This window comes from Nelumbo nucifera, chromosome 1 (genome assembly GCF_055504915.1).
Source record: "Nelumbo nucifera cultivar China Antique chromosome 1, China Antique-T2T, whole genome shotgun sequence".
In the NCBI taxonomy this organism is placed as follows: domain Eukaryota; kingdom Viridiplantae; phylum Streptophyta; class Magnoliopsida; order Proteales; family Nelumbonaceae; genus Nelumbo; species Nelumbo nucifera.
The window spans coordinates 80,423,732-80,449,147 of record NC_142649.1 but is presented as its reverse complement, the minus strand read 5'-3'; the positions used below and the strand labels follow the sequence as shown (position 1 = coordinate 80,449,147).

Genomic DNA, 25,416 nt, shown 5'->3' with positions numbered 1-25,416 from the left:
CTGAAAAATAGATAAAATTTTAAATCATCACATGTCATCACGTGATGATAGGGACTAATTTGATACTTTTTGAAAGTTTGAATATTAGAGTGACACGTTTACTAATTCGGATATTAATTTGACACTATCTCCAAAGTTGAGGGTATTAAAATAAAATTATTCTTTTTTTTTTCAAAATTGTTTTGATTTTGAAGATTAATGATATTGAGTTTGTTTATTACTCCTCCATCATAGGAGGGAATCGATATTGGAATTGTTTATTTCTAAAATTTGTGGTTAATAGCTGGGGTATTGGGATTTCCTGTAATTCAAGCATGAGAGCATCACTGAAAAAGGATCCATTGAGGGAAAACCCCACCACTTCTGTTTTTAGTTTTACCTGAAACGTTTTGGGTTGATCGAGAAATTTTTTTTTTTTCTACCTTATACATCAAAATTGACATTTCAACTATAAATTCAAAGACCAGTCCCATGCATGCATTTTTTTCTAGCCACATCAAAATTGGCATTTCAACTAGTCCTACACGTGTTCTTTTTTTTTCTAACTGAAGTGATTCACATGTGTGATGTGACAATACATATTTTTCATCAATTTGTATTAATCAATTCAAAATATTTTACATAGAAACAACAACGTGCCAAACACAACCTAAACTGCCAAATCATGACCTTTTTTTTTAATAGTGATTGATCAAGTATATCCTTCAATTTGTAAAACTGAGAGATCCAAGCCACTTGATCAATATTTTGGGTTAAACCACAACAAAAAACTCTATTACCAATTGATGGGGCACAATCCGGTCGGTCCTATCTGTCAACGATCTTGCCTCTGGCTGGAGCAAAAGGTGCCTGAAACGGGGAAGAAAGCGAGTAATCTCCGGGGAGGAGCCCGATGAGAGTGCTCCGAAGCTCAAGTTAGTATTTCCTCAAAGGCAAGATAAAAAACCAGATGGTGCAAAGTTATCACGTACCTTGTTCTTGGGGGGAAGAGAGCTTTTTATAACCACTTCGCGCACTCACTCCCAAGCTCTTGTCAGGTCGGGAATTATTACCTCTGCACTTCTGCCAGTTCGGGTGTCATCATCTCTGCTCTCTTTGTCGGAGCCGTCTCTGTGACTAGAGGTGGCAGTGGCAGGTGGCCGTTGAAGTGTGGCTGTCAAACGTCAGATCCTAAGTCAGTCAGGTGCACCGCCTCAGGATACGAACTCCTTTGGTGTCAGGTACGGTTGTTTAGTTCGGCGGCCTGGAGACGAAGTGCTGGAGTGGTGTGCGAGGTTAAGTCTTGAATTCGGATAGAGGTGTGGACCAAACTGCCCTGGGGTGGGCCAGTTCGGTTGTTGCCCTTTGCGCTCCTCGTAAGGCTCGGGGTCAAATGGAGAGTTCAGGCTTCTTTTGGGGAGCTCAGACCGCTGGTTCATCCTCTCGGAGCTCGCACCTTGAGCGTATTGTCATGCCGAGCTATTGCTTCTATTAGGCCACCCTCAGTTGTTTCCACGTGTTGGGTGGTCAACAGGTCGGGCCAAATCTTCCTTCATCAATTGCCCCCCACTCCTCGCGCTAAGGGGTTTGCCCTAACGCGAGGAGTTCGCGAGGTGATGGGTGGATTTGACCCGTACTTCGAACCGGTTGACTGATAGCGCGAAGTGTGCGTTCGTCAGGAGATTTCCGAGTTCCTCGAGTGCCAAAAAGTCAGGAAACGCACCAATCTGTCTTTAAATGTTGGGAGACGTGACAACGCGCGTTATTTCAAATTTAAAAAAGTGCGCCGCTGGGAGACGTGACAGCGGGTGTTATTTCAAATTTGAAAAAACGCGTCGCTGCTGCCTTCAATGCTGGGAGACGTGCGCCAACGCTGCTTCAGTTTCGAAAGACGTGCGGCCAGTCACGTCTCGGTCTTAGGAGGCGTGCGGTCAGCTTGATCATGGGCCGTTGGATTTGCCTCAATCAGAGCTGTCGGTTTTCGGTCACTGTGGGTATAAATAGTGGGGGACCCCCAGTCGCTTTTCATTGCCATTCTCCTGCATTTGCTTCTTGATCTCGTGTCCAAGTTTTTTAGTTCGCGTCAACCTTCCGTAATCCATTTGCTTTTTCCGGGTGAGTCTGCACTTTCTTCTTGGTATTCTTTTCCTCCCAATGTCTAGCTCGGACAACTTAGACAGTTCTTCGAGGGGGTCAGATGCAGGTTCTACGAACCGAGCTGCATCCCCCGACAACCTTAGTGAACCCAAGGTAGAGCTTGAGGAAGAGTTCGAACCCGTAGGCCGAGTCGCCTCGGGTAGTTTGGCGTCCTCCCGTCGAGGTCGGACGTTAGACAAGTTTGGGCCCTCAACCATGACGCCTGAGGGGCTTTACTCCCTTATCACCCAGTTTAACTTGCCTAGGGAGTATACTTACTTTATACCCTCGGGCGACTTCCCTTGGGAACACGGTCCTGACGATATTGTGATATTCCGGGAGCAGCTCGTCGTTGGGTTGCGCCTACCTTTCCATCCCCTCATCGTCAAGGTTATGAACCACTTTGGCGTTACCGTTGGTCAGCTCCACCCGAATTCTATCCGTAATTTGGTTGGGACTATCTCTCTCTTTTGCGAACACATTTTGGCTTTAGATCTGGAGATCTTTTCTTCCCTTCTAATGCTTAAGAAGCAAGCAGGTCCCCTTCCCGGGCGTTTGCGGGCGTACTACCTGTCTCCTCGCCCGGGGTTCAAGCTTTTACACGATCTTCCCAACAAGGTCCCGGCGTGGAAACGAGACTTTTTCGGGGTGCGAAGTGCAATGGGGTGGCTGTTCCAAACTAGGTGGGGGATGGCTGCCCCCGATCCCGGTGTTACGCTAGATAGGGAGATGGCAAAGGGCCTCCGGGAATGGGCCCTGCTTGGGCTAAAATGCCACCATTATCTAACGGAGGCCAAGCTCATCCAGGCCGGCCTGAGTTCGGGTAGGTTCTTTGCTCAGAGGCTTGCCTTTTGTTTTGCTTTCCGTTCTTTCGTTTTCCTGATGCCGAGCTCTTTTTGCAGGTGCGATGGACGCAGAAAAGACTCGTGGTGAGAACATGTTTTATGCCATGAAGAGGAGGAAGCGAGTTGCCAAATAACAAAACAAATTTTTAAATTTTGTTACATGTTATCTTTCCACATTTTGTTCAAGAAAAAATAGAAGAGAGATCAATTTAAGCTTATTTTAGCCCCTTCAAGAGTATTTAGGCTTTTAAAAATTTTAAATAATTTTTATTTATAGATTAATATATAATGTAACGGTACATATTATACATGTGTGCAAGTAAAGAAGAAATATAAGTTAACAGTATATACAATCAAAATTAACTTTTATAGCCTATACCACAACTAAGACGAGTATCGGCTTTATATACTATAGATGTGGTACTTTCACAAGCTTCGCACAAGGACTGTAAACCTAGTCAAAATATTGAAGTAGAAAGAAAATAAGAACATATCCCAGTTTTTATAAGGTCACATTCTAGTGGACAGGAGTAATTGGATTGAGTTTCATATGCAAGTATATATTACTCTGATTTTGATTAAACAGGTTAATCTCCAACTTTTCCACATGACGAAGAGGTTGTCCTTGAAAGAATGTCAAATTCAAATTCTCTAGTTGCTCAAAAAGCATTCAGAATGACATCCAGCAGTGATTTAGGACCTAACTATCTTTTTATGTTTTTAAATAGGAGCAAAACAAGGCCGAAAAGTGAAAACATTTGATATCAAATTCAGTTATAGAATGTGCTGCTGAGTTATAATTCCTTAGTACAAGGGTGTTCCATAATCTGGCTGACTTTATTTTTTGAAAAACAAAAACAACTGCCACATCAGCAAAATTATATTATTTTCTCTATTTTACGAAGTGGGTAGAAAAAATTCTTAATGAAACGAAAAAAAAACCTTTGTTTTCATATGGTACCTGAGTCTGCAGGGTAAAAAGATCCAGCGGTTAAATTGGTACATCTATAAGAGATACTTAGCACCTAAGCCTTGGTGACATGGGTTTGAATCGTCTGCATCCACTAGCTTTCTTAGTTGGGGGAAGATTACATTTTCAGCGTGGTGGACCACTCTAGCAGTAACCTGGACTTAATTGTTTTATTTGTTTTCAGTTACTCCAATTGTTATTAAATTATTGAAGAGATAGGGTTTTGAAGGTTAGTAGGTTGTTTACGTTGTCTTATCCTTTGGAATTCCTGTAGCTATGAACCAAATTAAAGGAGACCTATAGCTTTTCTTTAGAAAATTAATTTGATTACTAGTTAATTTAACCATAAATCTCAACCCTTTGGGCGATGTGACTCCATCTTTTATGTTATGTTTGTTCTAATTCCACAGATTAGTTATATTCTTCCTACCATGTTATTGTCTTATTTGATTTTTACAATGAATCCTTTCCATTGTGAGTCTATTTTTGAATTATTTAAAAAAATTAAGGAAATTTCTTTTTCAGATAAAATTTAAGATCTTTTTCTGATCTACGGTAGAATTAGTTGTGGAACTCTGCCTTAGTTTCAATAAAATTATGACTAAAATAAAATTTAAATGGCTAAAGTTTATTAAACCACTCCTAAATGGAGAGAATGCCTCAAAGTAAAAGATGCATTTTGCCATTAGAAATCTTTTAAAATTTTATTACAATTAAGGTTTAAAGTATATATATATAGAGAGAGAGAGAGAGATTTTTAGGGTCACCAATTCTTTAATTCAAATAATTAGGTGATTTCACCTGTTTTAAATGTTAATAAGTGATGTGATGAATCTCCTACCAGATTACCCTACCAAACAAATGAAAAAAAAAAAAGATTTACAATGGAATCAAACTCTCCATACGTAATATCTTATCGAGAGTTTGAATACTTTGAATCTTGATCACAACCCAAAGGTTTCAAATCCCTTGACTTGTCTCTATTTCATCACCTTTCTTACATATTCAGGGTGGTTGTTTAGATTCTGTTCTAGAAGGTGAAGTACTTATCCTTGGAAACTTTTATATATACACAATTAGGGGTGTAAATGGATCGGATGATGATCTGATTTGATCTGTTCCGAGATTCAATTCTATTTGGTTGAATTCGGACCACCCCTATTCAGATTGTATCGAATTCGAATCACTCCCTATCTGATCCGAGAAATTTCAATCCGATATATATTATATATTTATAAATATAAATATATAATACATATATATATGTTATTTGTTTATTTATAAAAATATTTTTTATATTATATTTTTATAAATTCCTTATATTATTTATTTTTTATAAAAACATGTATATATATGATAAAAATAATTAAAAAATACTTGTATTTTTGTTTTTATTTTATTTAAATTAGTATATTTTATTCTTATTTTAATAATATATTAATTTTTAAAGAAAATAAGTCAGATCGGATCAGATCCGAAGATCCGACTTATCGATAAGATTCGAATTTAGTTATCCTCCATTGTGTAATTGGGCTGAATACAGTCATCTCGATGCCTTCAACCATCTAAAGGTCACAATCTCAATATATGGAAAAAGATATATCATATGATTGGAAAATCTTCATTCTAAAACTCCTTCAGAGTGTGATCACTCTAAAACATCTAAGCCCCTTTAACCAATAAGTTTGGTTTGTTTTACAAAATCTTTCATGTTGGCAAACACCCCCTGATTACATTCTGCTCGAAAATTCATTTTATAGATAAGTTTAAAATCAAACAAAGTTATCTAAACGATCGAACTTCAGCTTCAACATTAAGGAACTCGCAACCTCCTTAAAATCTTATTCACTAATTCAGTTCAGCCAGTTCAGCTGTTTTCAAACAGCCGTTAAACATTTTTAGAAAAAAAAGTAAAAAACATGTTTAGCATTTGATTGCATGAAACTTAAACGAAAGCGAATGATGAATTATTTCTAGAAAATTGATATTTTATGGTGTTTAGTTCCATACAAAATTACTGTGGAAAATAAACATTTGCCAAAAATGGTTGCTAATTATAAAAAAAAAATGAAATTCCTTCTATTTTTCCATAAACCATTTTCCAAATAGAGATCAGTCCTCTCTGTTCATATATTTGCAGTACTTGTATACTTCCCAACTATTCAAATCTGTTTTCTAGATAAACTAACAAAGCATCAGAAATACGATTTAATTTTTTTTCCATCGAATATCACTTTTTTTCAAGAAAATAATTCATTTTTCTTCATTTAACACAACCAAATACAGCCTTAATGATACAAAAACGTCAATCTCATGTAAATAGAATGGAGTCGAATTTCTCTCCAACTCTCTCTCTCTCAATAAAAAATGGTTTTTGGTTTTTGTATTTATGTTCTCTCTATCAATTTCTCTCATTCTCTCTACTTATCATTCTCCCTAAATCTCTCTCTATCTATTGTTCTACCTTAATTTCTCTCACACTCCTTCTCTTGCTCTTTTTTTAGTTTCTTACACACTTATATGGTATTAACCAGACCATATAAAAGAACATGAGACTAACTTGCTATAGTTCAAAAATCATTACACCAATTCGATAAATGTTCACAATAAACTCTTCACTAAGAAATTTACACCAACTTGATAGAAATTTATAATTTGATTGTACAAGTGGTTGGTCCATTTAGTCCTTAATTTTATCCGATCTTATTAATATTATAAAAGTTTGTAAGAAAAATAAAAAAAAAAGAATGAGAAAAGTAGCGGGAGAAAGACTAAGGGAGAACAATAGAGATTGAAGGAGAAGGAGATATTAACCGAGAAGGAGAGTGAGGAAGAAAAATAAGAGAGATTGAGAGAGAGAGAATGGGAGAGAGACCGAGGTTTTGATTTGGTTACATACCAAAGTTGAGAGAGTGGGAGATCGAGAGATGACTGCGAGATTGAGAGAGAAGGGAGGGAGATCGAGAGACAAAGAGAGCAGGAGAGAAGTTGAAAACCTATTTTTGGTATAGGCTTTTATTTTGTGTCCAACATGGATTAAGAGACTTATGTTGTCAATAGCCACAAAAGCCTCTGATGACATGGTTGGGGATTTTATAATTTGAAATGTAGAGCCGACTTGTTAGAGTTTTGATGGTTTTTGGACCAACCTACAACCTAATTTTAAATGTATAATCGACTTTGACTATAATTTTCCCTTTAAATTATATATTTCATTTACATTATATAAATATTTTTTACTTATCACACTTAATTTTTGTCTATCTATGATATCATTTAACCCAAACCACTAACCCACCACCCAAAAAGAAAAATAGTTTGATTTCTAGGTTGACATTAAATTTTGTATTACATTTTCATCATTGAATTTTTTTTCTTATTTATAATACTTATTTTTGTTCAATATAATGAATGCATAATATTAGATATGTACCCAATATTTTATTTTTTATAAATATATAACATTAGATATGTACCCAAAATCTTTTCTATCTTTTATTTTTATTTTATTGATTCTTTGTATTTTCTATTTTTTAAAATTTTATTATTTGACTATGACATCATTTCATTTCTAGGTAGATTTTAAATTTGGCATTCCATTTTTATCATTAATAAAAATACTTCTTACATTTCATACTTATTTATTTTAAACTTTTTATTATTAAATTATGGAATTATTTATTAATCCATTTGACCCCAAATGATCGAATTGCTTGCCTACCACCGGGAGAGAAGAAAATGGTTTTGTTTTCAAAATATTTATTTTTATACTATTAAAATTAATATTGTGGATTTAATTACAAGAATTTAAGGATGAGAAAAATATATCTTAAATATAGGATTTAGTGGGAGAGAATGAGAAAATATTTTTATTTCCAATTGGTTTTAAGATTTACATTCAATTTCCATCATTAATAAAAAAAAAATTATTATTTATCATACTTATTATTGTTTAATATGTATGTTAAAATGTTCCCAATTTTTTTATTTTCTAATTTTGAATTTTATTATTTAATCGTGGTAACATGGATTAACCTATTTGACCCAAAATGGTTTAATTTCTTACCACCACCTAGATGAAAACTCTATTTTTTTCTAGGTAGATTTTAAAAGTATAAGCTTTTTATGTTATTGGAATTATTAATTTATTAAGTATGGATATATAACTTAATGATGAGAAGAAACAAAAGTAACTTAAATATAAGACTCATTGAACATGAATGCAAGTTAATAAATTAAATATTGGATTTATTGAGAGGGAATTGAATGCATTGAATATCATAAAATTACCTCATTTTAACTCAATATTAATATTAATAACCGAGATTACCTTATTTGCCCTCACTTTTTATCAATAAATTTAAATATAAAAGGGTAAATTTTATCCTAAAAAATTCCAAAAATATTCTTGAGACAATTTGTGCTTTTTAAAGTATTATAGATATAGGTTTAATTTTGAATTTTAGGCTCATTTTGGAAGGAACACAAATGCTTTTATACATATTTGCTTTTATACTCCTTCCAAATTGAGCCTTATTAACAAAAATTTAAGATGACCACCCTTCCACCGGGAGTAACGTTTGGGACTAAAAACCCTTTTTATTTACTCTAATTGCATGAAAAAGCAATTTGCTGCACATTGGACTCTGTAGATGGGATTAATTAGTTGGCGAGCTACAAAACGGAACTCATTAACAAAGTGCTTTTAATGATTATGGATTTATTGTTGGATTAACCGATTAAGCACTACAAAACCGAGTACCGAACAATATCCTGCTTAGCTTGCGTGTCATTTCCGTATTGGTTCATTGATGCCCGTGAATGCAAAGGCGTGTACTGACTAGTGACTACTGAATCGCGCGCGGTCTCTCTCTCTCTTATCAGGAGTGGTGACGGGTCTTGTGATTTAACTTTCGGCCCAGCATTTCACTTTCACCGTCATAAGCCTTGTCGTTACTAAAGTCAAAACAACAAAGGGACGCTGAAGTCGGTGGAAATCGGCACGTGTCGGTGGTCCACCTGTCTCGTCGTCTCATCATTATCGATTTTCCAACCTCAAAAATTTAGACCAATATCGTCCTCGAAGTTGGTGAACACAGACAGGTGTCGCTCCCTCCTCACTTTTGGTGGTCAGATATTTTTCCTTGCTGTCCTTCAAAAGCTCCCATCAAGTACTATTCGATCACGACAAAATTATTATTAACTCCTGCTCAGGGCTGAGTGCTGACCCACCAACCCACACACATCCACAATCCCCCCTTTCTTGCTCTCTTCTCTTCTTCTCTATACAAAACCAGAAATGCAAACGTGGGCTCTCCTTTCTCTCTTTTGCTAGACAAGTCTCACAGAAAAGACGTCCAATCATCCGAACAGGACCAATGTACTTGTCGCAATGAGCCCACTAACCTTTTGCCACGTGGCAAAAAAAAGATGGGCAGTGTGGTGTAGAAACTACTGGAGAGGTTCCATTTGAAGGGAATGGGAGTTGATTCCACATTCCTTCGGAGAACGGCAACGCAGTCGACAGGATTGATGTTGGAACTTGGAGCTGAAATAGTTAATTGGTTTTAATCCTTGAAAAGTTGTGAAACCAAGGCTCAAACAGGTGGTGGGTTGGAACGTTAGAGGGAACCTCGGCATTTTCTTTTTCTGGGTGGGGGGAGGGGGGGCTCTTCTCTTGTCTCGGTATTATAATAATATAAGTGGGGGAGAGAGAGGTGTCATGGGGTTAGTGGCCGATTCAACATAGATATCCTCGAAGCTCAGATAGGTCGAGGGGCTCACTGTTACTCCTCGAAACACTCAAATTAAACATCGTCTGCGTACAAAATTATCATTGGGAGTTGGGTAACTTGCGACTTAGATGCTGCTCACTATAATAATCCATTTTCATTCATCGATGGTCTTCACTCTTCAGTCTCGTTTATAACAAATGAATGAATGCTCCACCACTACTCTTATATTGATCTATTTCATTTTTATCCTTGTCCGCATGGTACCATTCTCTTTATTGCTGATTCGGTGATTCCCTCTATGCTCTCAAACCCCAAAATGTGCAACCAAATAAGAACCCACACGGTCCTCGTAACAACTTCTCTTGCTTAATCTTGTCTAAGGGTGTTAATGGACCGGTTTCGGGGTTGAATCCATCCAAATCAAAATCAATTTAGACCCATTGGACGGACCAATAAGATTTTGCATTGGAACAGCCTAGATTTAATAACTCAAAGTATTTATTGGATTGGACTATATCGTCGGGTTGAACCAATATTCGAACCACTCATAAAAGATAAGAATATAGATGCCAAGAACCAGATTTGGGCTGGAAACCAATTTAAATAGATTGGAGAGTCCAGACAATGAATTGGTCCGGTCCAAAGTATTTATCGGATTGGATTGGACCTTTTCCATCTGTAATGGATCCAATCCGATACAATTGACACCCCTAATCCTATCACACTAATCACAGTATCACTGTAGAAAGGCACTACATCAAGTGTGCGATGCGCCGATGCTTGTCAACAAATGAAACAAAGGATCTATCCATGAAAAAAAAAATGAATTTCTCATGTCTTGCCAGGGTAAAGCAAGAAAACAGACAAACACTTTGGCTGACCAATCCATTAGTGATAATATCATTATTATATAATGTGGTTTATTTCTAGTCAATGGGTTTGTTATCCCTCATTTGATAATGCGTGCTGAGAATGATTTCCTCTGAGAGAAGCCATGAATGCAAACACCCAGAAAAAGAGAGTAGAGTTCCCTCATTTGGGGCGGTTGTGCTCAAACAACAAATACTTCAATTTGAGCTTATTGAGCCATGAGCCACATTTTTGGCATATCAAATGCAAGTAAAGCATAATATAATAGTAATCAAAATGATATTAATATAAAACTATAGGCAGTGAATGGCCAAATACGTTAGAGTTAGCTTATAATTATTAGATCTAAGGTCACTAAGACTCATAATTAATTATATTAGCTATAAGTCAAAGTCTGTAATGCAAGAAGAATAAACTTTTAACGCTAATCCTGATGAAATATGAAATGAATCTTAAGTATGAGCAATTAATGCTAATTACACAGTACCAACCTTTTTCTCGTCAACTCAATTATCAATGAATCCTCTTTCTTGTTGAATCAAATGTAAGATTTTGATGTCTTAGGTCTTGGAGTGCCACCAAAGCACGTGTTGTTTGTCTTGAGTTTCTTGGGCCGCGGCCCATGGAGGGGTGGTGTTCAATGTTCAGGTGTTGGTTTATAGGACCCATTAAATGGTTGACGGCCTTGTAGCTTCTGGCACACATCTCATGTTCCGAGGATCTGGATTTGGGATGCACCACTGAACAGATCCCACCATAGAGAATGGTTGTACCAAAAATCAGATTCAAACATGAAAACAAGTCTTATGCTTTTGCTAGATGCATCCTCTAGAATCTGGATTTGCTCCTCACAGGTTACAGGTTATGCTTCACACCAATCTCACAGTGCTTCCCAGCCGTGCATTGAGAACATCTTCCATACTTGATTTTGTCATTCATGGAAGGATGTTCCCAATGCAGGGTTGTGATGTACTGTAAGGTTGGTGTGAGGCGCACTCTGTGTTTGTGAGGAGCAAATCCAATTACCATCCTCTACAGTTATTTGGTTTTGAGAAGCAAAAACTGGTTGATTTTGTCTCAAAAAGCAATCCTTGTCAACATGAAACAAAAACAAGTTTTGGAGTAGATATGTTTATGATTTAGGGCTTGGACTTCATGGATAGGTTTTTGTAGATCAAATTGGCAAATCTGGTCGGTTCAAACAGGAAGCCCGCCTTGTGGTGAGTTGGGAGGGGAAGGTGGTTCAATTGGGCTGCGATCTATTGTCCAATGCACATGAATGATTCTTGGAACTTTTGAGATTTCGGGTTATTGGATAGGCGTTTGCAGTTAAAAGTGGTGTGAGCTTGGTGCTGGATATAACCACTTTGGCCATTGTCTTTATGCCCTTTATTTGATGTAGAAAGGCAATCCATTCTCCCTTTCTCAATGGGTATTTACCCATCTAGATGGGTGTGAATGGGGATGGGTTAGAGCCTTAGAAGGGGCGTGGGTTAGGTTATACCCATTTAGAATGTCATCTACAAGGACAGTGATGTACCCATACTTACCCAATTGCTGCACTACTTGTACCCAAGCCCAGTCCACAAGTATATGGGAGAGGTTTTTTAGTTAAAGTTGAAGCCCACCTTGACCCTTTACTGGTCATAGCTCAAAAGCTTAAGCCCTTTAGGCCCATTCCAAAATCACGACTTTACCAAACCCTAAAGCAGGGCGTACAGTAGCCAGCCTTAAAGACCCAACTATCTAGCCCAACTTAAAACGCATCCTACCCCAGTGGCAGTGGACAGGAGTCAGGAGCACGGTACAGGAAGTGGACTAAGGAGATTTTCCTATTACGTGGCTAAACCCAATTGACGGTCATGGGTCCATGTGCCTACTTGGCTGGCCCCAGTACTATCAGATTATCACCCTCAAAATGAATGTCATTCACATAATCTTGCCTGTTTGGTTCGTGGGAATAGGGTCTGGAATCAGAATTAAAATGGTTCATTCTGATTCCAATCATTTGGTTGGGCAGAATTGGAGTTTGATTCCCATACTGGGTGGAATGGCATTCCTTCATCTGAGGGAATGGCCATTTCCTCCCCCTCCCTTGGGAAGAAGAGTCCATTCTTGGAAATTCTGATTCCGGTTCGGATTCTAGCTTGAACCAAACAGGTGAGGGAATAGACCATTCTAATTCCCATTCTAGAGAATTTCAGTTCTGATTCCAACTCTGAACCAAACGGACCCTAAAAATTTTGTATGAAAGCAGTTGAGTTGTCGAGCTAAAGGTATGTTGTTGATGTGCCAAGAGTTAAAGTTGGAAATCATAATAAGGAATACTTATAATTCTATTTGTTAAATTAGCAGATATTGTAACCCACTAGCCATTCATGTTCATTATTTAGCACAAACAATTACTTACTATCGCTATTCACGGGACATTACAGTTGTGCATTATTAATATTTCCCTTTTTTCGGTTATAGAGAGTTGTTTTCAATACACAAAGGCGGTGTTTCGTAGGTATATGTGGAGAACATTTTGTGGGTAGTAGATTCAGAGTGCTAACTTATGTCATGAGGCATGAGTTATTACTGTCTACTGAGTAATGGCTACCAAGGTTTAAAATATCGATACAGGGCGATATGCCAGTAGGGTGTATTGGCCTGTATTGGTTATTGGTACTGCTTTCTATTCTTTTCGAAACTGGTTCAGAATGACCACCAGTTTAAGACCGGTCTACCCCCTAAATCACTTGTTGACGCAAAACAATCCTATAGGGGTGTCTTGAAAAAGCTCTGATACAATATGTATCAACCGATACGAGACGATATGTGACAAAATTTTGGTCATTGATGGCCGTCGGTAAATCTTCTAATGTATCAGGTAGGCATGATGAATTTCTTTCTGTTGTAAAGCCAAAATTCTGAGAATGCCTTCACATGCTTCTTGTCTTCGTCTGTGTGGATTATTTGATAATGGAGGGCAGTAGCACTAGCGCCATCCAAAGCACAGTTGGCATTTGATGAAACGTTAAGTTGAGCTAGCTCCTTCCCAATCTGGATCCACTGCTGCTGCAAATCACAAATCAGTAATCACACTCACAGAATGAAACACAGTCAGGGCGGCAATGAAATTTTAACAATGGAAATAATTCAAAACATCACGCAAATTACTCTTCTAATTTCCGTAACTGCGGAACAGTGTTTCATTTAAGCAAGGATCTACTAATCTGTATACCCGAGGTCTCGTGTATATGGTTCATATATTGATAATATAGCCCGCTGTACACATCTTTGTCTGTGAAAGATCCGCATTGGTTTCTTTGGGGGATTCAAGGAAGTGATACTGGATGCTAGGGATGGCAAATTCATGCGAATTTTTGGATACCTGACCTATTCCAACCTTATTAGGACCCATTTATCAATACTCTATATAAGGTTTGGGTTTTAACCTTAAGGAAACCCAATTATATTGTATGTACTTACCCATTCTGGACATCTGATTATAAATATATTTTATCAGAAATAATATACATTGTAAAAAGGATTGAGAGAAGACTCAAACCATTGTCTTTGTGTCCCATTATATGCATGTTTAGCACTGGTCTACCATACTGAAATGTGTTTGAAATCGGGTGCAAAGTTTAGAGTATTGGAAACACAAGAAATATCAAAGAAACTTTTTTGGATACACCAATGTTTTAAAAAACGACTCGGAACCAGAACCACTATGGCCACTGATTTCTGGGTCGATGGTTTGATGGATGGCCCATTCTAATAAAAAAATAAAAAACTGTAAAAAATGTTGAACGGGTCAAACGGATTGATGGTTCAATCATCCAGGTCAATGGGTCATTAACCAATTCAACGTTTCTTAGCCAAAAACTGGGTTTGGGGTAAAATGGAACCAGATGGCTGGATGATTTCTAAGCTGAACGATCTGGCCATCTGGATCAACGGCAATTCAAAAACATTGGGATACACCAGCGAAATTCATATATATATATATATATATATATATATACCTATATATTAGTAGGTGAAGTGTAATTTCACCAAAAAAATGTGAAGCGTAAACCATAGGAATATCCTAAGGAAATGTTGGTAACTGGTAGAATAATCATGTAAAAGGTTACAAAATTTAAAATATTACTAAGTTTAATAAATAATATTGATATGTCATAGTAGTAAAATTATATTCTCTTATGAAATTAGTCACCATAAAAAACATAATCTCTTAAATGGATAATTAAGACTGTAGAGGCAAAAGCATTCAAAACTAGTCTAATTATGGCTTGAGACCTTGACATAATACAAGTTTCAAACCTTGGTATTTGCATATACATTTTTGGTAGATTAACAAGATAGTGAAGTGGTCTAGTGTTTAAAATATTTAGGTTTCAACAAGTTCAAATCCTTTCAACAACAAATTAATCATATATAGGAGTGATTTTAAATAAACTTAAATGGAATTAATTATTAGTAAGAGATAATTAACGTTATAACTAGTGTTAAATAAGTTATGGGCATTAACTAAGGTAATTGAATTTGGAAAACAACACCAATAATAGGATATGCTAAATGTCATGGATGTGTAAAGGTGCTTAGGTGAGTTTGGAAATGGGATGTGCAATTTTCGCAAGTACTCTACCCATTGCCATCTATGGGTGATTATGGGTTATAGCCTAGGCCCAGGCCAAACCCAGACCCCTGGACTAAAATATAAGCCTGGCCTAGGTCTAATTCCAAGCATATGACGTCTAATTATAGAAATTTTGAAACTAAATTATGTATGATACATGAAAAAAATATTACACAAACCCAAATTAAGCTGAGCTTGTGTAATCGGGTCAGGTTGGGTCTCGGATACATATATACATCATCCGAATGGGGTCAAATCCGAATCCCATCCGATTACATATATACATCATCCTAATGTGAAATAGTCAGGCCGGGTCTCGAATACCATTGAAATCCCTAGTTACTAGGCCTTATGATCCCCGAAGCCAGCATTTCTTGGACCAATTTCTCAATCTCCTCCTTCTGGTAATGTGGGTACCTATATGGTCTCACATTAACGGGCTGGGTTTCTTCTGCCAAGATGATTGCATGATCCTGGGCCCTCTAAGGGGGTAGGCCCATAGGATCTTTCGAAGACTTCTGAGTAGGACTGTAGCACCTCCTGAACTAAGGGAGTGGGTTTATGGTTGGGCTTGGGTCCACAAAGGATACCATTTGTAACAGGATTATTTCATGGGCCTTATTTATCTCTTTTAGAGTTGGGCCCGCCTCCACCACTTTTAGGTTCTAGTTTGATACTTTGATCCCTTTGAGTTCATGGGTTCCGTCTGTATCAAAGAATCGGAACCATAACTCATTGAAATCCCATAAGATGGGACCCGAAGTCTTTAGTCACTGCATTCCCAGAATGGCATCATAACCCGATAGGGGATAATTCTCATTGCCATAGTAAGTGGGTAAACCCACTTATATACAACCAAAGAGTAAGGTTGTTACAACCGAATTCTTCTTCGTACAGTAAGGAGATTTTTATTACAATGAGCTGAACCATAGTCGTTGTCATTGTTTCCCCAGCATTCGGAAAGGTAAGAAAACTTAAACAAATCTTGTATGGTGATGTAGCGCGATCTAGCTGCTCCCTGCTGGAGGTGACCTGTCTTCTAGTCAGACAACGGATTAGGTTGATTTGCAAGAGGACGACCAGAGAATCCGGGGTAACTAGCCCGACGAGGTTGCTTCGATGCTTAAGTTAATATACTTGTTGCGAGCTGAAATAGCTTAAGAATGTAGAGAGCTAGAGAGTAGGGAAATCATGCGTACCTCATGCCCCCGGGGTTGGAGCCTTTATATAACTAAGTCCTCGCGGGTTTTGCGGATCGGTTCTGGGATCTTTGTCACAATGAGATCCATTTTTTCGTTAATTAAGGGATGACGTTGTCAACTGATAAGGCTTATCAATTCCGCCCGAATCGGGTGGGGAAGAGATAATGCTAGCTGTTACGTAGAGTGATCCCGGGCGGTTCGGAATCTGTTGGAGGGATTTTCGGGGTCACCACGTAGTAGTCCGGAGTTGGTATCCCCGAGCTGATGCTTTTAGGTTCTGAATTAAATTGAATGCTGAAGTGCTTTGGGATCGAAGTGATCTGGTACCGAAATGATCTCATCCGAGGTGTCCGGAGGTCACCTTATCCCCAGGTGGTTAAATATCTAAGCTCGGTCTACTGCGAACTGGCCGTGTTAGGCTGAGTTGTCATCTCTTGGTCAAGTCGGGTCAAATCGCCCTTCATCAATTGCCCCCCACTCCCCGAGCCAGGGGTCTTGACCTGGTGCGGAGTTCATGACGAGTCCAAGTGGATTTGGCCCGAGGTCCAGGCAGCTTGTCAGGCGAATCGCTGGTCGGACCTTTTCAGTTGCCCAGCTCAACCAGGAATAACCCAGGTCGCATCTAGTTTACGCGCGGATGTCACATGATCTATAAACTTTGCGGACGTCAAAAAACGTGCTAAGTCGATTTCAACCTCGGGGGTCGTGCATCCGGTTTTCCTAGGAGCCATTGGATTGCTTCGATCTCGACCATTGATTTTTGGACATAGCAGCTATAAATAGGGGGCCCGAGACTCATTTGCTTCGCCACAAATTTGCTAGCCTTCGATCTGAGGTCGCATTTAAGTTCCTTAGCTCGGTTCTTCCAGTTCGGTGTCTTCTTGCAGTTTGGTCTCTCCTTTGTGAGTCTTCCTTAGCTCTCCTTTCTGATTCAGTTGTCATTTCCATGTCTAGTTTTAGCTTTGATAGTATCCTAGATGGGAGCAGTAAATCCGCTGGGGCCGAAGTGGGCACCTCGGCTCAAATCGTAGATCGCCTTACCGTAGAAGCTACTTTGGGTCAAGAAACGGTCCGCGGTCTTCCTGAAGTGGAATCACCTCGGGAGGTGCAAGAGGCCTCCGGTGGTCTAGCATCCACCTCGCATCGAGGTCGGCAGCCAGATAACTTTGGCCCATCGACGATGACAGCGAACAAGCTCCAGGCCTCAGTAGCTCGGTATAGGCTTCCGAGCGACCTTGTCTATAGTCTTCCGATAGGTAACTTTCCTTGGGAGCACGGTCATGACGAGATCGTGATCTTCGAGGAGCAGCTCGCAACTGTTCTTCGTCTTCCACTTCACCCCCTGATCGTCAAAGTCATTAAACTCTTCAACATTACCATTGATCAGTTGCACCCGAACTCCATCCGCAGCATAGTAGGAACCATCTCGCTCTTCCACGACTATAACCTGCCCCTTGATCTTGATATTTTTTCTTCCATCCTTTCAATAAAGAAGAACTCTTCTTGTGTTCTACCCGAGCACAGACGAACTAACAACTTGTCCCCACGTCCGGGCTACAAGCTCTTACACAAACTCCCAAACAAGGTCCCGGCTACGAAAAGGGGCTACTTTTTGGTCCGTAACACTGAGGGGTGGCCTTTCTCGACCCACTGGAGGGCGGCCATCCAAGATCCCAATGTCAGGCTGGACATGAAGACAAGGGAAGCGCTCCAGTCTGGGCGGAGCTCGGTTTCAAGTTCACGGACTATGTGACCGAAGACAAGCTCGTGTAGGCCGGTCTCAGTCCTGGTAGGTCGTCACTTTTGTGTTGCCTTTGTTTTATTTTGATACTGTTTCTGACGTTTTGCTTTTGTTACAGCAACCATGAAACTCCCTGCGAACGAACTCCTTGGCCGAATGAAGGGGAAGAAGAAGCGAGCTTCCAAAAGAGCTCACATCGAGTCTCCGCAGGCTACCGTCCCTGAGCCTAAGCAGCCCTCCACTGCACAACCTCCAGTGATCGATCTGGTCGAGGAGGAACTAGGAAAGGTCTCCCCCCCACGCACCCGAGGAGGCATCTTCGGAGCCTGCCCTTGTGGCTGCCACTTCTTCGGGCAGCGAGGAGGCAGTTCGGAGCATCCTGACTCCGAAGTACAGCCTTCTCAAGAGCAAGAGCGCGGTTTACGCCGAGGAGGTTGCTAACTGGGCCGAGCTGTCAGTCGCTCAGCTCGGAGATCGAGCGGCTACCCATTGTATGGTAGTAAGTTCTGTCATTACACCTTCGATTCTATAGAGAACTTTTCATGTACTAAATGTTGTTCTTCTCTCGGCAAGTGAACTCCGTTGTACACGCTCTGACGTACCATTTCAAACTGCACCTAAAGCGGGCTCTTGCCGCTGAGGCCTCGTCTCGCAAGGCTTACTCCGAACTAAACCTGGCCCGCAACGAAAATAACCAGCTGAAGAAGGATTCGCAGGCTCAGAAAGAATTGATTACAGTGTTGATGTCCGAGAAGGAGGACCTCGCAGGGCAGAATGCGGCGTTAAAGCAGGAGGTAGAGAACCGCGAGGCCCTCGTGAAGGAGCGAACTGAGATACTCCTTCAGGCAGTGGAGTAGGCCAAAACCAAGGTTGTCGAGGAATATAAAACCTCGGAGGAAATCCATGGAGAGCTGATTGAGGCGGGGACGAAAGGTTATCGCAAGGGCTTCAAGCTCAGTAAATGGCTGACCCGGCACGAATTCCCACAGCTCGACTTGAGCGCAATCACTACTTCGAGGGTCATAAATGAGATGGTTGTCGAGGCTGTCGAAGATCCGGACTCCGAGGCAGAAAGTGACAGCGAGCTGCTCCGTGTCATGAAAGAGGCCGGAGCTTACGAGAGTGTGGACCCCTCTACTGAAGCCTTGGGCAAGGACGAAGAGCATCCAGACGAATAGGTTCCCTTATCTTTCATATGTATACCCCGGGCCTCCGAGCTTGGTCTGTAGTGAACTATTTCTTTTTTTTGTACTGAACTCTTATATTAATGGATTACACTTTTGACTTAAGTCTTTTTGTTCAAAAATGTTCCAAGTGCAAACTCCCTAACTGGCGTACTAACCAAATAGGAGTAGATATAGGTTACCCCGAACTGCTGAGCTACGGAGCTGGACAACAAGTATGGGTAACCGAAAATAGATTCTCAAATGGTTACCCCGAACAGTCGAGCTACCGAGCTAGACTACTAATAGGGGTAACTTCATATAATGTACGCCGAGGTGAGCGGACATTGTAGGGTATATACCCAACCTGTCTGTGCACAGGCTACTCGGATGTCAGTTGTCTCTTAGAGCTAGTGGGTTCAACCTGTTATTATACGCCGAACTAGTTTAGACGTCGTAGGGTTTATACCCGAACTGTCTATGCCTTAGGCGTGGGGGATGATTTTCCTATGCCGAAGAGGCGATTAGGACTTGTCTGCCCATGCCAAAGGGGCGACTGGGACTTGTCTGCCCATGCCGAGGAGGCGACTGGGACTTGTCTGCCCATGCCGAGGAGGCGACTGGGACTTGTCTGCCCATGTCGAGGAGGCGACTAGGACTTGTCTACCCATGCTGAGGAGGCGACTAGGACTTGTCTGCCTTTGCCGAGGAGGCGATTGGGACTTGTCTACCCAGGCCGAGGAGGCGGCTGGGACTTACCTGCCCATGCCAAGGAGGCGACTAAGACTTATCATAGTGCCGAGATCTTATGCCAGCTCGGCACCATGGCCCTTGGGCTTCTAGGACTTGTCTACCCATGCCGAGGAGGCAACTGGGACTTATCTACCCATGCCGAGGAGGCAACTGAGACTTATCGTAGTGCTGAGATCTTATGTCAACTCGGCACCATGGCACTTGGGCTTCTAGGAGTGACTCGCAGTCCTCTCTCCAATTCGGCGATCACAGGTAGTATCGTCTCAAGTTGTCAATGTTCCACGCTCGAGGTACTTGTTTCCCTTCCAAGGTCTCGAGCTCATACGTACCTTCCCCGAGTACTCGTCTTACTCGGTATGGACCTTCCCAGTTCAGTCCGACTTTACCGACACCGGGCTCAGGTACCATAACTTTCTGAAGAAGCAGATCGTCGACACGGAAGTGTCGTTTCTTGACCCGGGTGTTATAGTACCGAGCCACTCTCTGCTAGTAGGCTACAGTCCGAATGTATGCTAGGTCCCGTACTTCCTCCACTAGGTCGAGGTCGGTACGAAGCTCGTCATCGTTTGTTTCCTCGTTATAGGCTTTCAAACGTAGTGTTGGCACCTCGATCTCTGCTGGGATCACCGCTTCCATGTCGTAGGTGAGGTTGAAGGGGGTCTCACCCGTGGCGGTCTTGACGGTAGTCCGGTAGGCCCATAGCACACTGGGCAGTTTGTCTACCCGCAGTCCTTTGGCTCGAGCTAAGCGAGCCTTCAATCCACGGAGTATGGCTCTGTTGGTGACTTTTGCTTGCCCATTTGCCTGGGGGTGTGCCACCGAGGTGAAGTTCTGTTGTATCCCCATCTCGGCACACCAATTCTGAAACTTGATGTCTTCGAACTGCTTCTGTTGTCGGAGATGAGTACCCGAGGTAGCCCGGAACGACATATTATATTCCTCCAAAAGAAATTTTGTATGTTGCGGGCTATGATCGTCGTTAGGGGTTCCGCTTCCACCCACTTCGTGAAGTAATCCACTGCTACCACTAGGAATCTCCTCTGTCTTGTCGTTGGCGGGAATGGGCCAAGAATGTCGATTCCCCACTGTGTGAAGGGCCACGGGCTAGTGAGGTATTTGAGGTCGACAGCAAGTCAGTGGTGGATGTTGGCATGCCTCTGACACTTATCGCACTTCTTGACGAACTCGAGTGCGTCTGCCTTCATTGTGGGCCAGTAGTACCCTTGTCGTAGTGCTTTTTGGGTGAGAGCTCTACCTCCCATGTGTTCGCCACACAAGCCCTCGTGGGTGTTGTGGAAAACAAGCTCGGCCTCTGAGGGTCGCAAGCAGCGCAAGTAGGGGAGCGTGAAAGATCTCTGGTACAGTTGTCTGTCTATAATGACATACTTAGCTTACTGGCGCTCTACCCTCCGGGCCGCATTGCGATCTACAGGGAGGGTCCCGTGAAGCAGATAGCTCGCAAGTGGGTCAAGAGGACGATCAGAGAACCCAAGATGACTAGCCCGGCGAGGTCGCTCCGATGCTTAAATTAGTATACTTGTTGCGAGCTGAAATAGCTTAAGAATGTAGAGAGCTAGAGAGTAGGGAAATCACACGTACCTCATGCCCCCGGGGTTGAAGCCTTTATATAGCTGAATCCTCACGAGTTTCGCGGATCGGTTCCGGGATCTTCGTCACGATGAAATCCGTTTCTTCGTTAATTAAGAGATGACGTTGTCAAATAAGGCTTATCAATTCTGCTCGAATCAGGTGGGGAGGAGATAATGCTAGCTGTTACGCGGAGTGATCTCGGGCGTTGGTATCCCCAAACTGATGCTTTTAGATTCCAAACTAAATTGAATGTCGAAGTGCTTTGGGATCGAAGTGATCTATTGTGATCTGGTACCGAGGTGATCTCGTGTGAGGTGTCTAGAGATACCTTATCCCCAGGTGGTTAAATATCCGAGCTCGGTCTACTGCGAACCGGTCGTATTAGACTGAGTTATCATCTCTTAGTCAGATCGTATCCACGTGTCCCTTCTTTACTAGGTCAGGCCAAATCTCCCTTCATCATATGGGTTTCCCTACCTTTTCTTTCAAACCAAACATAACCTAAAGTCTTCTAACTGTGGGAGAAGCAGCAAATCCCATCCCAACACGTTCTTAGGTTTCACAGCAGTCTTGAACACTTGATCACCACAAATGTTCTGAACAAGTATCTCATTCTGGTTGGTATTAACAGCATTTCTTACAACAACTAGTTTATAGCAAAATCCAAAAACACTGCATTTCCGTCATTGACTCCTAAACCAGAGTATCCGACCAGTCCCCAGTTTCAACTAATAATAATTCGTGGTTAATTTAACACTGCATTTATCAGAAAACAAAATCTTTAGTGCCCATTTGGGAGGGGCTTTTGGGACTCATCTGCTGACATTCCGAGCTAGACCCCACACAAAAATGTCCTTGGTAAAAATCCAAAAACTCAATGAGTTTCCCAAACACCCAAACCAGTGCTCAAATACGAAGCTACTCCAGTGTTCAACCACCACAGCTCAACGCACCCCAAACGCAGAGGCCCCCTCTCAAATGGGGATCTGAGAGAGGTAAAGGAGGTTGGCTGGCCATTGAAAAAACTGATTAGGGCTAGCCATACAATAGAACTTACTAACCACGGACATTACAGATAACAGCCATAGAGACAAAATAATAATAATAATAAAAGAAATAATTCTCCTACTTGTAGTCAACAATATTTATATCATCAACGCAAAACAATTAAGAGGAAATTGAAAAATGTAAAGGTGGAATTACAAAAAAATAAAAAATTAATATGATATCAAATCCTTAAAAAGTTAAAAATCACATGTTCTCCAACTAAGCTCAAATTAAACTACATCAGAAAAAAATAAAAATAAAAATAAACCATAGAATCAAACATGGGCTACAAACCACATGAAACCAACCCATCTGGAGAGTGGAGACCCCAAAAAATCTCAATCTCCCACAAGGAGTTTGTGGCACTGGCAGTGGTGGAATCAGCTACAGCATGGTTCAACGGTAGGGTGCCATCCCCACCCCAGTTTCTTTGGGATAAGGAGCATTGAAACCATCCTTAGCTTTGGAATAACTAACATAGTAAAGCTCAGACAATATGCCAGTGAACACAATGAAAGCTGCTCCTGCCCCAAACACTCCCTTCCTGAGAGTCTGGCATGAAGGATCTTGGCCCCCAAAAATTCCCCTGTATTTGGTGTGGTAGGCATTCCTCACTGAACCAGCCAGCAAGCAAATCTCAGCAATCAAGAATGTCAACCTGAGAGAAATAATAAATACATTGCAAGAGAGTAAGAAAACAACGCTGTTGAGCATCTCAAGCAAAGTTTATCTGTATTTTCAAGACTTAAGATGTGGAGTGATGGACGATAACATGTGTTAGATTTGTAAAACTGACACCCAAAGCTGTCTGTGATCATGGACATGGTCAAGGACATACCAGCAGGTAATGAAGAGGAGAACTGCACAAGCCCTTGTACCTCCAGGATTTAGAGCCTTCCCACAGCAGAAGCAACTGCTGGCTACCATTATAAGGGCTTGACTAGCCATGAGGAACAAAAATGAGCCCACGCCAAAGCCAGTTGCAATGTCCGAGTCATAGACGCAATATGTATAAGTCTTAGTAGAGTCTGTGATAATTTGAGCCTGAAATACAAGAGAAGTAGTCAGATCAGTGGGGGGACTACTTGCCTAGTAATGTTGATATAGATTAGTAGATTACTTTAAAGAAGAAGAAGAAGAAGAATTAAAAAAAACACAAACACACAGAAGCAAAGATTTTCTTCCTTGTTAGATCTTGACAAAAGCTTCTTCCTCGGCCCTGTGGCCAACACTGAATCAGGAATTGCAATATTGCAGATCTCGAAAACAGAATTAACCACTGCTGTTCAGAGATTCCTTTGGAAACAGATTGGTTGCTGCAAACTAAAAGAACAAAAAGGGGGAAAATAACAGATCCTTTACTTTTACCAGATCTAGAAGTATTTCGTTTTCGACGTTTCAGGCACCCCATCTGTAATTCAGATATTTTTCCATTAAAATTTGTAATTTCCTGTAAATCAGAGTCAGCACAGCACTTCAATGTCTTTCCCGTTTTTTTCCCAATCAGGGTGCATGTTATTCATACTCAATCTATCAATGTTGGAGTCCAGTGAGAAAGTTAAGATGAAGCACCAATTTAGACATTCATGTCTTTGCTAAAGAGATCCCATTTCTGTTCTCCCTTGAACACCAAGGGTCGAGGTTAGCAACAGACGACGGAGAAGAAACAAATTGACCAACTGGACATTAGGTGATACAATTTCTCTTCTAAAATGCGGCAAAAACGAAGCAAATCATAAACCACAGAGTTTCTAGCTTAAAAGAAATGTATCTTTTAAGAGAATAAAACAGGAGACCAGAAAGGGAAAATAGGGCTGCTTTAGAGAAAGGAAGAACTCACCGAACTCCGACGCTGCTCAGCAGCAACAGCAAGCGCAAAAGCGATGAGATCAAAGATGAAGACGATAATCAACAGCAATTTGGAAGCCATTTGAGCGCTGCCAGCAGATTCACCAGATCTATCTCGCTCTCTATGTATCTATAGTACACAAGAAATTTGCTGGTGAATGGGTGAATGATATGTGGGGAAGCAGAAGAACCCAGAGGGCAAATGACTTAATTAATTAAGAAAAAGCCCAGTTAATACTCAGCAAATTTGAGTGACAACTGGGCGAAAAGCAATATATATACAAAATAAAAAGAGGAAAAAAAAAGTGCAGACTATTGTTATTTATTTAACAAAATAAGTGGAGCAACCACCGAGTACCTTCGACCAGAAAAAAAAAAAAAAAATTAAAAAAAGAAAAAGAACTTCTGCTAGTATTTGACTGTGCTATATGATTGTCGGTGAAGTAATTAGGTGAGGTAGCAGCAACACCGCTTTCAAACTCTCTCTCTCTCTCTCTGATTGACAAATCTTCTTCACCGGATATCCGAAGACGCTAGCTAATAACTTGGCCCCCATGTTTTTTCTCTTTAACCCATCAAACTTAGCCTTTCTCATGAAGCCTCCTTCTCCATCTGCCCATCTGGCGTGGTTGTGGTGGTGGGGCGGGGCGGGGCGGGGCCCTGTCCCCACATCTTCTCTCTGGAATTTGTGTTTCAGTTTCACAAGAATAATCTCACCACCAAGAAAATTTAGGCCAAGGAATAACTTTGGTGATCTGATGTATGCAGTGATTATCCTACTGAGTGTTTTACTAGTTCAATCAACGTGGATTTCGAAATGGACAGTGGAGATCAGTTGCTGATCATGATAGGAATGAAGTTTGCGTTAGGTAGATGACTGTGAATCATTCACATTCAGAATCCATCT

The 25,416-nt window shown here is 40.8% G+C and overlaps 1 protein-coding gene across 1 annotated transcript; it reads right to left on the bottom strand.

Annotated features, from left to right (window-relative positions):
- Window positions 1-22,701: 22,701 nt before the first annotated feature.
- On the bottom strand, window positions 22,702-25,205 carry LOC104588892 (uncharacterized). The gene is made up of 3 exons (XM_010247015.3): window positions 24,502-25,205; window positions 23,500-23,705; window positions 22,702-23,319 (listed from the first exon to the last, which is right to left on the bottom strand). Exons 1-3 carry the CDS (start codon window positions 24,589-24,591, stop codon window positions 23,058-23,060), a joined length of 558 nt encoding a protein of 185 aa, XP_010245317.1. The 5' UTR covers window positions 24,592-25,205; the 3' UTR covers window positions 22,702-23,057.
- Between the last annotated feature and the right edge of the window lie 211 nt (window positions 25,206-25,416).

Bases quoted from the DNA above. Each gene is read 5' to 3' on its own strand.
- LOC104588892 (XM_010247015.3), bottom strand. From the start codon at position 24,591: ATGGCTTCCAAATTGCTGTTGATTATCGTCTTCATCTTTGATCTCATC. The intron at 23,706-24,501 runs GTGAGTTCTTCC...CTTGTATTTCAG, and splicing joins CTGAGCAGCGTCGGAGTTCG to GCTCAAATTATCACAGACTC. The intron at 23,320-23,499 runs GTATGTCCTTGA...TATTTCTCTCAG, and splicing joins CTCCTCTTCATTACCTGCTG to GTTGACATTCTTGATTGCTG.